The sequence below is a fragment of the Artibeus jamaicensis genome, unplaced genomic scaffold (genome assembly GCF_021234435.1).
Source record: "Artibeus jamaicensis isolate MK-2021 breed Jamaican fruit bat unplaced genomic scaffold, CSHL_Jam_final contig_388, whole genome shotgun sequence".
Taxonomy (NCBI): domain Eukaryota; kingdom Metazoa; phylum Chordata; class Mammalia; order Chiroptera; family Phyllostomidae; genus Artibeus; species Artibeus jamaicensis.
In genome coordinates, this window is record NW_026521813.1 from 8,236,772 (window position 1) to 8,252,136 (window position 15,365).

The window sequence follows — 15,365 nt, forward strand, 5'->3', positions numbered from 1 at the left end:
CAGTATAGACGACAGAAGGATTCTCTTGCCCAAAAGCATCATGGGACACTGGAATTGAGAGAGCACATTTTAACCAGAACTAATGGGGGTGGGGGTGGGGCATAGCCAGACAGTTGGCAGGTATCAATAGCTAGAGTATGGCACCAGGAATCGAAAAGTCAGAGATCAGCAATCAGTGGCAGGTAGAGCATAAATGGACGCAGAGCTCAGAATAGTAATTTTAACTGCTCTGTTTACAGGCCTTCAGGGGTGGGGAGCAGCAGGATGGTAACGCTGACAAGGCCTGGGCTGAATGGTAACTGTTGTTACTGCGACCACTTCCTCTGGACTATGTACTCAGGTTTAGCCTCCTTTTCTACAACGCTACATCCCTGGTTCTTATTCACATTCAAAGTCCTAGGAAAAGGCAGTCTGACCTGGGTCTGAACTAGTCCATGACATCCAACTAAAAAGGATTAAATGTTCAGGGAGTCTGGGGGGAATAGGAAAAGGTTAGAAAGATTACAAAATAAAAAAAATAATGTAGACATTAAAAAACTCAGTACCTTATTTTGGAACACCTTCAGAAAATATAACACTTTACAATGTAAACGTTTAACCACAGAGAGTATTAAAACACTGATGAGGATATTTAGTAAAATTTATTTCACTATTGTAGGATCTAAATAGCACCATATATAACATTGTAAGACAATTAAGGTATAGCGTGTACCTGTGGGAAACTTCACCTAATTTAGTCACACACTTTTTTCAAGGGCAAAGTCATAGACATGGAGTCATCAACAATGAGAATACAAGGAATTCCATATTCAAAAGCTGTATGATAACTTTAAAAATGAGAAATGACTTCATGAGTTATTTTGAAAATTTTTGCATATGTTAATTTTAGCCTTCAAGGGTAATTCAGCTTGAAGTTTCACATTTAGCTAGGTTTAAACTATCTTATAATGAGCAGAATCTAATTTTGTAGCTTGATAAGGAAAATCCAGATTCTGTGAACCTCTAAAATATTGCCACTAAAGACCATCTGCCACGGTGTATTTTTACAACTATATGCATAAATGGTTAGGCCTCAATTAACTAGCAAATTCAGTGAAACTTTTCCTCATTCTCCAAATATAATACGATAGCTACCCAACAAACACATATAAAATAATACAAGGTTGGCTTTGTAATTCTGTCATTTGAAAAAAAGTGTAAAAGTATTATAGTATTCGTGGAGTCTGCTTACAGAATGGAAGCCCTGTCTTAATGCCTTCATTTAAATAATTTGGAAAGTTCAAGTCAGTTACTGTAACAAAAACACATAAAGAACTGTCTAAATTATAAATTTCCCTATATAAAATACAAAACAAATTGAAATTTGCTAACAAGTATAATCCTTCAAATTTAGTTCAACAGAAAAAAGTTCATTTCATATATAAGATATATCTCGACCTAATATTTAACACTAAAAAAAGGGTAAGTATTCCATGTCACTGAACTCATCTTAAAGATTACCTAGTGTTCATAAAACAAAGCAGAGGCAAATCTTTTGAACAACTATTTTTTCTAGAAATTAATTCATTTACTCAACATTCAGAGTGCTTACTCAACCATGCTTAGAACTATTAAGAAATCCAACTCAAACCTGACTACGTCTCATTCTCAAAACATAAAACGATTTACATCCCCACTTCAGAAATGAACTTGACTCTTCATCTGATTATTAATTCTTTCCCCCTCAGTTCCTTTTAGATCTGAAATTTCCACCAAAAGTGTTAAGAATGTGTGTCTTACCACCCCACTTCACTCTGGTCCAAATGCCCTTTCCACTCCCATCAGGGTCAGTGGCTTGTCAGAAGTCCTGTGAAAGCATCCAGACTTAACAAATACATTTGTTCTCTAGTATGTTCCACTTTTACATCTGCATGTCCTGTCTCAACTATGTCATCAGACTCCCTATCGCCTGAAATTTATTGTGTCAAAAGGAGAGATTAAAGGTATGCATATTTCATTTTGCAGGCACCACATTAAAATCACCTTGCAACTTATTAATAGGCTTATAATTTATAAATATATTCCAGAGGGTAGGTAGAAAGAGTCAAGTATATCAAGCAAATGGCATTTTCACTTTTTAAATAGTAGAAATGGAGTTGACCGCAATGACAAATGTTCATTGCAGAGGGGCTACAACCCAAACTAGATCTACTAACCATGAATACCATGTGGGGCAAAAGTAGGTTTACAGTTATGAGTACGCATTCTTGTAATATTATTTATTAATTATTGTATTATTTTCCATGCAAACAACTGTAAACCTACTTTTGCCCTACCCTGTAAAGAAAGGGCCAAAATGATCAGAAAAGCATGGCTACCTTAAAGTCAACTTGCAAATATCTAAGAAACAATGATACACAAGAAAACACCAAAAACTACTTTAAAATAGTTACACATGTGAAACTATTAAATCAATGTAAAATCAATGTTCCAATGTTAACTGGAGAAAAGGCATCCAAAAGTTCCTAATAAATTCACATTAACTGGCATTTTCAATTACAAAGTACAAACTTTTAATTCATGTTCTCTGAAAAGAAGTCATCAGCCAAAAACTGACATGAAATAAGTTCTAAGATAAAAGAAATCAAGATTTCAAATTACAAGGGCTAAGAAGCAAATTTTAAACGTTAGGTTCAGGATAAAGAAAAACTATTTCAAAAAAAGCAAAAACAAGCAATTAAGTTTTGCATGTACTTATTTTCAGTGAGCAGGGCAGTAAGGTTACCAGCCACACCTGCCTTCACTCAAAATCTTAGCTCCGGAACATATTTGGCAACCGAACAACACTAGTTCCATTTAACAAGCAACGGAGTTTTCATTGGTGACACACAGGATCCTCTCCACGTCTTTCAGGATGCTCACCTTCACCGCCCCTGCCATTCTGTACTACTCTAATGAAAATACCCGGCCGCTAACTCCGCTGGCATTTCAAATCAATTAAAAAATATTTTTTGACTGTCCTGCCGCTGGAAAACACTGAGGTAGATTATAAGCTGCTGTCAATGTCTGAGCTGCAACGGCACAGAGACCCTTCGTCTGTGAGGCTGACAGCTGTCAAAGCCTGACCTTTCCCTAACTGGTCAACTGAAGAAGCGTGAATAGAATCTGTTTAACCTTACCCACTCACCTTTAATGTGACACCAGGGTAAGTCAATCAGCTCAGCAGTGGGAGATCCAAAATGGTCCCCACAGACAGCAAGCCTTACTTATTCATTTCTAATCCTTCCTAGAAAAATCCAAGCTATGTACACTTAAGTCCAAAAAAAAAACACTACTTTTCCTTTTTGAATACTTCATATTACGGCTTTCTGTTGTGTGTCATAAAGATTCAAAATCTACTAGCCAATGGAAACCCACCTACAGACTACAGGAGCCAGAGTATCAGAGCAAGGCCACAGCCCAAAATAGAACCCAAGAACCCCAAGATCCAATAACTGGCCCCATTTGCCTCCTCCAATTTTTATCAAATAAAAGTACATCAGCCATGGCAAACTGAACAAAAGCAAAATTCAAGAAGAAAAAACTATGCAAAGAAACTAATTATCTATTTTTCTGAATGTCTCCATCAAAGCAAACACAGTGCAATTTAGTTGGGACACTGCATTTCCTCATTACATAAAGACATTTATTTTACAGAAGGGGATCACCATAAAAGTCATTGCCATTTTAATGAAACCGAAAAGATAGAGAAAGGCACACAAACACACTTAACTTCCGGTTACACTCTAAGATGTGTGTGCCAGCTGCCCAGCCTCTGTGACGTAGAAAACCCCCCGCTCTCCACTCGCACCATGTCCTTCAGCCTCCACTGAGGCAACAGAACCGAAGCAACACCACATACCAGCTTGTGTGACAAATGCTAGTAACATTTCCCTAGCCCTTGTTTCGTCCTGAATCTAAAAGCATCACTAACAACTGTTTTAGTAAAATAGTTTTCAAATGCAAACCAAACATTCTAATCAAAATGAGGAAAATGTGCGTGTTTCTATATATTAATGAAATGGTAAAAGTTGGGGAATAAGAAGGGCTATGGGACCTAACTAACGAACAGCACCCGAATCCAAGCCCTGTCACCTGCATCAGAGGCCCTGGGTCAGTACCAGAAGAAGAGGGAACAGGGCTCTGCCCCGAGAGTGACCGCAATCTAGCACAGCAGTGATTTTTCACCAGGCCCCCTGCAATGCTTTCTGACTCCATGAATCCCCACTGGCTACAAACACTTGATCATGTGTTACATTCTACAGTGTTTATTGCAAAAACAAAAGGCATAATGTTTTTCGCACTGTACACACTTCAGCCGGAAGTTCTGACAAAGCCCCAAGGAGGACGACCTCTATCCTATGCCCCCGCCGAGAACCTCGGAACTAGGAAAACCAAGACAGTCACACAAGAAGCCAAAATTACTGTTCCTTTTAGAAACTGTATTGGACACCCTCCCCTCCATTGACATACAAATGTGGATATTACTTTTCTCTTCAGTCAATCTTTCTATCCATATTTCTACATCTTAAAGTATATTTATTATAATGCCCCTCAAATGACCTGCAGAATGAAATACAATAAAAAGAAAAGAAGGAAGAAAACATTATAGCAAACTGACTAGCAACCACAGTAATAAGAAAAACCAATTGTGACAATAAACACTAGTTAACAGTACAGTAGATCCACCAGGCAGGGTAGCTCAATTGGTTAGGGCATCATCCTATTCACCAAGGTTGCAAGTTCAATCCCTGGGAAGGTCACATACAAGAAACAACCAATTGCCCTGACCAATGTGGCTCATTAAGTTGGGTGTTATTCTGTAAAGCAAAAGGTCACCGGTTTGATTTCCAGTCAGGGTACATGCTTGGGTTGTGGCTAAGTCCCCTGTTCGGGGCGTACAAGAAGTGGGTGATCAATGTCTCTCTTACACAATCAATGAATGCAAAAATAATGGAACAACAAATCAGTGTTTCTCTCTCTCTCCCTTCCTCTCTAAAAATCAATAAATTTTTTTTAAGTTTTTTTAAAGTACAGTAGTCCCCGCTTATGCACAGTTTTAGTTACCCACAGTTAACTGCGGTCCACACACAGGCCCGGCAGAAGTAAGGCCTGTTTGGGTGTGGTTGGTAGGGTAATGATATGGGTGTAGTAATTTCTAGTTTTAATGTGAACATTTAAATCCACTAAAAATTATTAGAATAAACAACTTCCAAGCTCAATATATAAAAATCAATTGGATTTCTGCACACTAGCAGCAAACAGTCCAAAAATAAAATGTTAAAAAAAAAGACTATTTACAATGACATTAAAAAATAAAATACTTAGGTATCGATTCAACCAAAAAAAGTAAACTATTTTGTATAAGAGAAATGTTTTAAATCTTAAGAAAAAGAATAATTTTGCATGTTCATGGATCAAGAGACTTAATATTAAGATGGATACATTCTTCAAACCTACATACACAGTCTCTGCAAACCCAATCTGATTCCTGGCTGGCTTACTTGTAGAAACTGACAAGTTTACCCTAAAACAAGAAACGGCAAGGTACCCAGAGTAGTAATCTTCAAAATAATCAGAATAATCTTCAAAAAAGGACAGTTAAAGGACTTCCACTCCTCAATTTCAAATCTTACTGCAAAGACAGAAAGTAGATTAGTGGCTGCCGAGGAATGGGAGAGTGAGAAATGAAGAGTGACTACTAACAGGTACGAGTTTCCTCTTTAGCGCGATGAAGTGTTCTAAAATGAGGTTGAGGTTATGGCTGCACAATCCTGTGATTATACTAAAAACGAACCAACTGTACATTTTAAAATGATGAATTTCAAGACATGTGAATTCTATCTCAATAAATCTTTTATTTATTTATTTGTTTGTTTGTTTATTTATTTATTTCTCTTTAGAGGTGAAGGGAAGGAGAGAGGGAGAGAAATATCAGTGTGTGGTTGCCTCTCATGTGTCCCCTACTGTGGACCTGGCCTGCAACCCAGGCATGTGCCCTGACTGGGAATCGAACCATGATCCTTTGGTTCGCAGGCCTGTACTCAATCCACTGAGCTACACTAACCAGGGCTATAAAGCTATTATTTTTTAAAAATTGTACTTGTGATCTCATTTATATGTCGAATTTAAAAAAGCCGAATCATGGAAGCAGAGAGTAGAATGCTGGTTGCCAGGGGCTGAGGGTGGAGAAAATGAGATTTTAGTCTAAGGATACAAACTTCTAAGCATGCGAAGAATAAGTTCCAGGGATCTACACACAGCACAGTGTTACAGTTAATAACGCCGCACTGGGTACTAACTAGAAAGTGGCTATGACGGTGGGTTTTAAATGTTCTCACTATAACAACAAAATGGTCACTATATGTTAGGTGAAGGATGTGTTAACTAACCTTATTGGGGTAAATATCAATTACACCTCAATAAAACTGGGGGTGGGAGATATACCACGTGATACTTTTTATAATAAGGTCAAAACCAGACAATTTATGAAATTAAAAGTAAGGACAGTGGTTACTGTTGGGGGGGCCGGAGGCTGTGAATGGGAGGAGGCACAAGGGAGCACAGGGTTACAGCAATGTTCTACTTCTTAAACTTGATAATGCTCACTTTGTGATACTTCAGAGCTGTACACTTAATAATCTCTGCAATTTTCTGTATATGTTATACATTAGTTTTTAAAGTTTTTTTAAAAAAGAAACACAGTTTTCACTTTAAAAAATTACACTTGCTGACATGTTAAGGTATTCTAGGATAAAGAATAAATCTCAGAACACTTTTTCCCTATGGCATAATAAAATCAATAATGGTAAAAATGGCAAAAATATAAATTATTATTAGTATGAAAGGATAAGTTGACTGTCATTGATATTAGCAATACTGAACTTCACAAAGGATCAAATTTAAAAGTAGAGAAAGCATGGGGTCTGGGTGAGAAGGTCCTGACCTTGACACCGTTCTAGGCCTGGGCAGATATTAGAAACCTCCCGGGCTCTTCTGAGAAGTGAGAGAAGCTGTGGCAAGTGCCTCCCAAGCACTTAATAGACTCTAAATGTCTACAAATGTTTCTTTACTTCTCTCCATGCAGTCTCTTTCTTTCCAACTCAGTAACCCACACTGATAATTACATCTTCCACTTCTCAGATAGGATGTCTTTCATCTACTCCAAATTTTATTTTACTTTGGCCTCAAGTCACCCATTCTAACACCCAAGTAGAGTCTCAACCAGTCCTACTACCATCTGACTGCTCAAGTTTTCCCAGGCAGAGCCATTCAGCCTTCCTACCACAGCACAGAGCCACCTAAGGATACAAATTCTATTCCCTCCCACAACGCTTATCCCCGCTAACCATGCTCCAGACACTTCTTCTTAATATCATTACTATATGTAAGTCACGCAGGTTTGTCTGCAGTTATTTTCAAAACTATTCAGAAACTTTACTGACAACTAAGTTTTAAAGTATGAACCGCCCCCTGAACTTCATTATTGGAAATAAGTACTACCACTTCTTTCTTTAAAACGTTATTAGCTTTAAATTTTTGACCTAGAAGATTCTGCTTAAAGATGAACTTTTATGTAGCCACTTAACACGTAGTTAAGAAAGCAACTAAACGTGAGGCCTTGGTGGTACTAAGCAGCCCTTTTCTTCCAGTCAAGGAAATGAAAGCTTCATTGTCATGTGAGACAGATATCCATTCTCTGAGGCAGACACTTGGGGAGAAGTTAAGAGAACAAACTCCACACACCAATACTAGCACTTAGGGAGGGATGAATGGTGAATGCAAATATACTTACAGCCTCGAACTGCAGATGACTGTCCTTTAAAAAATCTTGAATTTTGTCCTTGGGTAAAATATTGAATCGAAATCGAAGGAGATCCATTTCCTGTTGAATGAACCAGCGTCTAAGATCTTCACTGAAATGGAGACAGGAAAATTATAAGTATAAATGATATGTTCAATGATTACTTTAAAAGTCCACTGATTGTTAAATCCAAGAAGTTTCTATGAAACAATATTCAAGCACGACCACGACACCAGTGGACAGAACTGGAAAGGACTCTATTGTGACAAAAGGTACGAACACCGAACACCGCAATCTCCCAGGATGGAATATGGGGAGATGGGTGCAATGAACAAGACGGTAAAAGAATTAAACACAATATACTTCAAGCCTAGCTTCATTATTATCAAATAATATAAAATAGTTCACTGCACTTAATGTAACTGCAAAACAGTCGATTACATTACAATGTAGGGTATTACTTGTGCCTAAGGTGGTTTCATCAATGCCAAATAAATTCAAATTTTATACAGGTAACTTTATCTTTGAACAGATTATGATCAGCTAAACTTCTCAATATAACCTTTGCTTACAGCTTTATTGTTTATAATTTCACTAAATTTAAGATGCACAGTATACCTCAATTTTTTAAAAGCCAACACACAAACACTGTATATTAATTTACAAGACAGATCCATAATCAGCATTATCGTTGTTATAATAACTATGCTACCACCTGTAAAATATGATTTAGTTTTTTCCAAAGTGGATTTCACATTGTCAGCAATTCACTCACTGCATAAATTGCATAAACTACATATTCTTTTTTACAAAAGAAAATCTCTAGGACCAAAGCTGGTCAATAATTTCTCAGTTACTATCTTGGGAAAGTAAGCAATACAACATTCTCATTTGATAAACCTATTAGTAAAAAGAAACAGAAAAAAAACTTATAGGTATGTTATTTTGCCAAAATTAATACAGGGAAAAAAAGTTTAAAATAAAAGACAACTCACTGCTTTCCCTCTGGGTGGCACTATTGACTTAGAAGAAACCAACTACTGAAGGAAAATATCTTAATTTAATGGTCAGTAGCCCGTACACCTCAACTTCTAAATACCAATATCAAAATCAAGAGTGTATTTGATTTATCATTTCTCATACATATTAGCACTTCCTTTTGGAAATAAAACTGTATAAAAAGTCCTCTTCTTAATGAAATCCTTTCCAATTTTAAATCACAAATGAAGAGACTCTTCCATAAAGGTAAAGTTTTCAATAGGCAAAATTTCGCAATAGGATTTTTTTGAGGGGACACTATATAGTAACAATTCACTGATATGTGAACCACTGGTTTCTGGTGCTGTTCTCAGGTTTCCTGTGTTCAGTACAATACATGTTAACTTTCCACACATGATTCATAACCCGAGACATCAGATTTGACAGGGAGAGTATAAATGTGTACTCACGACTGGCAATACGCGAGGCGCAAGATAAAGTGAGAAATGTGATCTCGTCTTCGTGCTTCATATTCGTTTTCTAGGTTTTCCTTAAAAATAATGATATATGAATAAAATAAATGCATTAGAATAGTTAGAGATATAAAGAAGTACTGAGTCAGCATAAGCTGATATAAAGTAAAAATTTCAAAGGCACAAATTTTACAATATGCTTCCCAGGATAATTACCATTTTACTTAAGTCGGCAATGGGGTGAAACAGAACAGAACTCATCTCAGCAAAACTTCCTGGGTTTGAATCTCCACTGTTTTCTTCCTATCAACTCCTTTTCTCTTACCTTTTTTAAAAAAATTTTTAACCCTCACACAAGGATATGTTTATCAATTTTAGACAGAAAGGGGGGGGGGGTGGAGAGAGAAAGAGAAACATACATTGATGTGAAAGAGAAATATCAATCAGTTGCCTTCATCCACTACCATACACACCTGGGCAGGAGATCAAACCCACAAGCTAGGTACGTACCCTGACCGGAAATCAAACCCACAACCTTTTGGTATACAGGACAACACTCCAACCAAATGTGCCACCCAGCCAGGGCTTAACTTTCTTTTTATCCAGCATATACCCAAGGTATTCAATGTTTCAATAACTTCTTACAACAACCCTCAACTTCTTGCCTTTCAACCTTCTGGCAAAACCTAGATTCTAAATTAATCTATAGCTATACTCTGCAGTCCTATTCCAAAATGCTGAGAACCTCTACAGAAAAAATATACAACTTTGGGAATTTGGAGTACTGAAACAATCACATCCTCTAACCTCAGCTGGACCTTTACCAACACTAAAGAAATCTTATCAAGTCCAAAATAGTAAGGGCAAACATCTTGCACACTTACGAGGCACCAGGCACTATAAAGCATTTTTAATGGATTAACCCATTTAATCCTTAAAAAAAAAAAGCCCTATGAGGTAGACTCTGCTGTCTATCCCTACAATGTCCTCTCAAAGTATCTTCAAGCTCCTCTCCTCTTCTTTCTCTCCTAGCTCTTCCTGCTCAGCTTATGTTTAACTATGTCCTGTCACATAAGTGTGTGTACATATACATACGCGTGTCTTCACTTCCCCTACAACTTCTTCCACATTCAGCTGTATTTCTCCCCGTCCTTCCAGCTAAACATCTTAAGAGAACATACATTCCATCTCCACCCCCTCAGCCCCCCCTCCAACCCGTCATCTCTGGGGCTTCTACTGTACAGAGTGCACCCCGTTGATAAATTGATGGATCCCATATAACTCATCTTACATGATCTACCTGAAGCTTCTGAAACTGTTGGAATCTTGGCTCCACCATTAACTGTCTCCTGACAGCACCACCTGATAAGACTGTTGTCTGGGTCACATGGGTTAATATAAGCAATGCACTTAGGGCAAACAAGGAAGCACAGTAAGCATGACAGAAACGTTTGCTGTTGTCATTCCCATAATATCACTATTAGTATCATTTATTGATTTGTATCTTAGGACTCTGTTTCAAATTAATTGACATAGTACTTCACATCTTGATAATATCAGCTTTTTTGAAAAATATGTATGGTGAACATTTCCTACAGTTTGATGACTGCAAAGATTTTTGAAATGTTTTTTTAAATGCACAGTTTTATAGAGTCAAATCTTTAGACTTTTTTTCTTTGTAATTTGTTATGTTTAGTTTCCTCTCCTATCCAGAGATCAGATATTCGTGTAAATGTCCCTATGGTCTGTGCTTTAGGCTTTTTCAGGCAGTTCTCAGGCTTTCAGGTGTCTTTTTGAGGGCCAGGCAGCTCCTGCCTAAACCCCTCCATTCTACTTCAGCCTAAATATGGGCATTACTCACATCCTGGCCTCACCTTTTCTTCTCATCCCCATATGTTCCCATAGCACTCTCACCTACTCCTGATAACTCCATCATTCCTCTCACTTCTATACTCCTACTCCAGATGTTTCATAAGTGCAGAGCTCTATGTCCACCAAACATCTCCCCAGGCACCTGAAGCTCATGTCTAGAACTAAACTCAACATCTTCCCTCTAAGTCTTGCTTCTCCTCCTATGTATCACATCTCAAATATCACCACCATCCACCTTATTGTCCTAACTAGAAACCAGGGTGCCGTTCATAACCCTTCTCTCTTTCTTCTTCCTGCAACCAGTCACTAAAATCCTTTGATTCTACCTCCTTACTATCTCTTCAATCAGTCTTCTTCTCTCCATTCAACTCACTGTCATTTCCAAACTCCTACCTGGTTTTCCTCCTATCAGACATGAGCCTATTGATGCACTCTTAACAGTCATCTTCCCCAAATGAAAATCGAATTGCTTCCATCGAGATACAATCCCAGCACCATCTCCTATGGGAAGCCCACCCAAACCACCCCACACCACCCCCATCTGAAATGGGTGGTTATCTGTGCCCCTGGAGTTCTTCAAGCACCTCCAGTGACGGCACTCATCACCCTGCTTTGCACAGCGTATGCATGGTAGTGTCTGGAAACACGCAGTGGACAGAAACCAGGAATGCTACTGAGCATCCTACAATGCACAGAACAGACCCTGCAACAAGGGGTTATTAGCATTCCCAAAATGTCCACAGTCCCACAGCTGAAAAACCCTGCCACGTGACAATCATCTTACTGCATGTCAATCACCCCTAGGAGACTGCATGTACCTTCAGACAAAGTCAATGCTATATTATTCATTACGAAAGCCCTGTGCCTAACACAAGTGCCTTCCCATAACTGATACTCAGTACATGAATATACAGAAACTGAAGGAACCCTTTTTCTTTCACTTACTCTGAAAGAAAACTTGACCTTTCGAATCTCAGCCTCCAGCTTACTCTGGTATTGCTCACTTCCTTTCACATAGCTCACACCAAGATGTTCAACTGCTTTTAGCACTAAAAAAGATAATTATTTTAATAAAAGAAAAACATATAAATACAAGATAATCATTACAAACTAAATTCAAGACATAAAATCTATGAATAGCAATTCCACAATTATTTATAGAAGATGACAAGTTGTAACAGTTATTTTTTGCAAGTACAATATATATGAGGTCTGTCCAGAAAGTATGCAGCCATGTACTGTGAAAAATAAAGACACTTATTGAAGATAATACAAGATACAAGAAACACTGTACATAGTACAATGATGACTCAGTCCCCTTCAAAGTAAGCACCTTAGGACCTCACACAGTTCTCCCAATAGCCATCAGCTGCCCCTTCATAATTTTCTGAATCTCATCGATGGTCTGAAATCTCTTCCCTTTCAAAGAAGACTTTAGTTTTGGGAAAAGCCAGAGGTCATAGGGCACCAAATCTGGGCAGTAGTGGGGGCTGAGTCACCTGGATGATCTGATGTCTCGCCAAAGAACTCTGCATGAGACATGATACATAAGCAAGCACTTGTTGTGATGAAGCTGCCAATCACCAGTTGCCCGTAGCTGCGGCAGATTCATTGCTCTACAGACTCAGTCACTTTTAATGCAATGGCTACACAGTACACATGCCCACTCAAGGTAGTGTACTGCCCCCAGTGACTAGAACAGTAAAGTCGTCATTGTTCACACATGAGCATTCCAGTCCACTCTATCTGGCTGCCAGGTTACATCGATGTCGTGCAAACCGTTCTCATTATATTAACAATGGCTGGATTTTTTTCAGACAGACCTTATAAATTATATGTTTATAAGAGGATAACCTCCTTTCATGTGCAAAAAATATCGACATCCCGCAGCATAATCTAATACCAAAGATTATCAACCAGGGGGAAGGGAGAAATGGTGATAATCACTGCTATACTGAGCCACTATGGTTGAGGAACAGAAAAGGAGAAAAAAAATTAAGCACCCCTTGTTTGCATCCCTCATGTGGAGCTGCCTTTTGGCAGTCTGCTTCATTTACTCCAGACAGACTTATCAGAAAGATAGCCCTTGCTTTCTGATGAAGCAGAGAAAAAGACACAATAGTGAAGAAGCAGAGCCCTCCAAACACCCACTGAACCACTCTGAATCTTGTTTAAAAGTTCCTAAAGCCCATTGTCAATCCTTCTTCAGATGGATTTTTTCTTCCCTTGATACAAAAAAAGAGGTATTCTGGAATTCAAGAATTAAAAACTTCTCAGATAAATCCTGAACATAAACCCATGCCCTACCAAAGCAAACTAGTTATCTTCCTCCGAGTCCTGCTCCTTTTCTGGCTAACACCATCTCTACTAGCTTTAGCCACCACCACCACTACAGTCTTTAAAATATTAAATTATGATTTTTATTTTGGATACCTGTCACCATGTACTAGAATACAACTTTGTCAAAGATGAATTACATTATTCATCTCAAAATCCCTACCACCTACAGTCCAGTGGACTCCATAAATATGAACTGTACAGTAAGTAAATGAATAGCACACTCTCAAATACTTTTTGAATGGACTGCTTAATAATGGAAATAAATTACCATACTCAGTCTCACAAAGTATAAGTGAGGTGTTCATGAATATATAAGTTCTGATTCAATTATCACTCACATTTAACTCTGTCAATAGCCAAGTTTTCAAACTCCATCAAAGATATGTTTTCAGTGGGTGGCTGCAAGTAAAACTGAAGGCTGTGAGGGTAGCAAGCATTCCCCTGATCACCTCCCAACTTCAGTTTCTTCCTCTTTCCTTTAGAAAACTCCATCGTTACCTTGTAAGAAAGCACATGAAAAGGTCGAAATGATGGAAACTGGAGTTGAATAGAAAACAACCAAAAACATAAACAAAAAACCAGTAACTCTACACACACAGGGGGGAAAAAACTGAAGTTTAAGGGCATATCCCTGGGCATGTCCTTCTGTATTTTCCAGATTTTCTACAATTCACCTGTAAGAACTTTGTAATTAGTTGCATGGGGGCGGGGGGAAGGCGGTGTTAGAGAAGACGTGCAGGTGGTCATCCTAATTTCCATCAACATGAGTCCGGTGATGTTGCCTGCTCACTCTAAGTCTATGTACCACAGTCCTTAGACTCAGACGTCCCAGGAGTTAAGATGAACTTCATACCCGCTGCAATCCCGTACTCGTGGGAAAGCGTGATAGGTTCTATATAGTAAGAAACTTACTGGACCCGGTCCCGCTACTTCCTATCTTAATGACCCGTGGAAACAAAACTGTCTTGAATCCAGTCTTTCAAAACTCCTTGAAGGGAGCATCCACAAGTTCCTTATAAAAATCCCCACCCCAGATCCTTCCCAGACCCCCTCCGGTGAAGTTGTCTCTACTGAACCAACTCACAGGCATCTGAGTCTCTGCCCCAAACAACCAACCCAATACCCAATACCGGAGCCGGATCGATCCTTCTGCTCCCACTGCCCGCTAAGTGCTTTCCCTTCCTTCTCCACTTACGATCCTCAACACCAGCATTGCTATCCCTCCTAAATCCACGGGAACGTCTCTTACCTGCAATGACACCAAAAGTGCAGAGACGCAAACGCCCACCGCCGGCTTTCCCAGGTGGCGGGAGATTTCACTGAAACTGGAAGCGGAAATGACTGACAGAAGTCCCGCCCCCGAACGTCCCCGCGCGCACGCTGCGCGGGCCCGAGGCGGCTAGGGGCGCGCGCCCGAGAGCCAGCAGGATGGGAGGTAGGTAGTAGCTTTTAAAGGTGGACATTGCGCTGCTGGAATGCTGATAACAAAAATTCCCACAGCCGAAGAGTCTAATGACAATAATTCTGTTTGGGAGACCAGAAGCGATTCCAGAAGTTGACAATGTGGCGCTTTAACCCACTCATCGCTTTCGATCTGGGGGAGAATGGAGGAAGAATAGGCATTTACTGAGCCACTTTATTGCCCCTGGCTCATTCTTAAGACCTCGTAGTTGTCTTTTTTAAGTACTTTATATTTTATTTTTCAATTACAGTTTACATTCAATATTGTTTTACTTTCGAGTGTACAGCATAGCGGTTAAACAGTCATATACTTTACAAAGTGTCTCCTGACCACATAGAAGCTCTGATTTGCCTAGTTTAATATTTCGGAGATCCCGTCAGGTAAGTGGCATTACTCCCTTTTACAGATTAGAAAACAA

General features: G+C 38.9%; 1 protein-coding gene across 2 annotated transcripts in view; it reads right to left on the minus strand.

Annotated features, from left to right (window-relative positions):
- PRIM2 (DNA primase subunit 2) overlaps window positions 1–14,810 on the minus strand; it is a 283,700-nt gene extending 268,890 nt beyond the window's left edge. For both annotated transcript variants that reach the window (XM_053665011.1, XM_053665012.1), the window contains exons 1-5: window positions 14,735–14,810; window positions 13,824–13,983; window positions 12,091–12,194; window positions 9,271–9,350; window positions 7,814–7,934 (exon numbers count right to left, since the gene is read on the minus strand). In XM_053665011.1, coding sequence (XP_053520986.1) covers window positions 7,814–7,934; window positions 9,271–9,350; window positions 12,091–12,194; window positions 13,824–13,977 — 459 coding nt within the window. In that variant the 5' untranslated portion in view covers window positions 13,978–13,983; window positions 14,735–14,810. The remainder of the gene's footprint in view (window positions 1–7,813; window positions 7,935–9,270; window positions 9,351–12,090; window positions 12,195–13,823; window positions 13,984–14,734) is intronic.
- Between the last annotated feature and the right edge of the window lie 555 nt (window positions 14,811–15,365).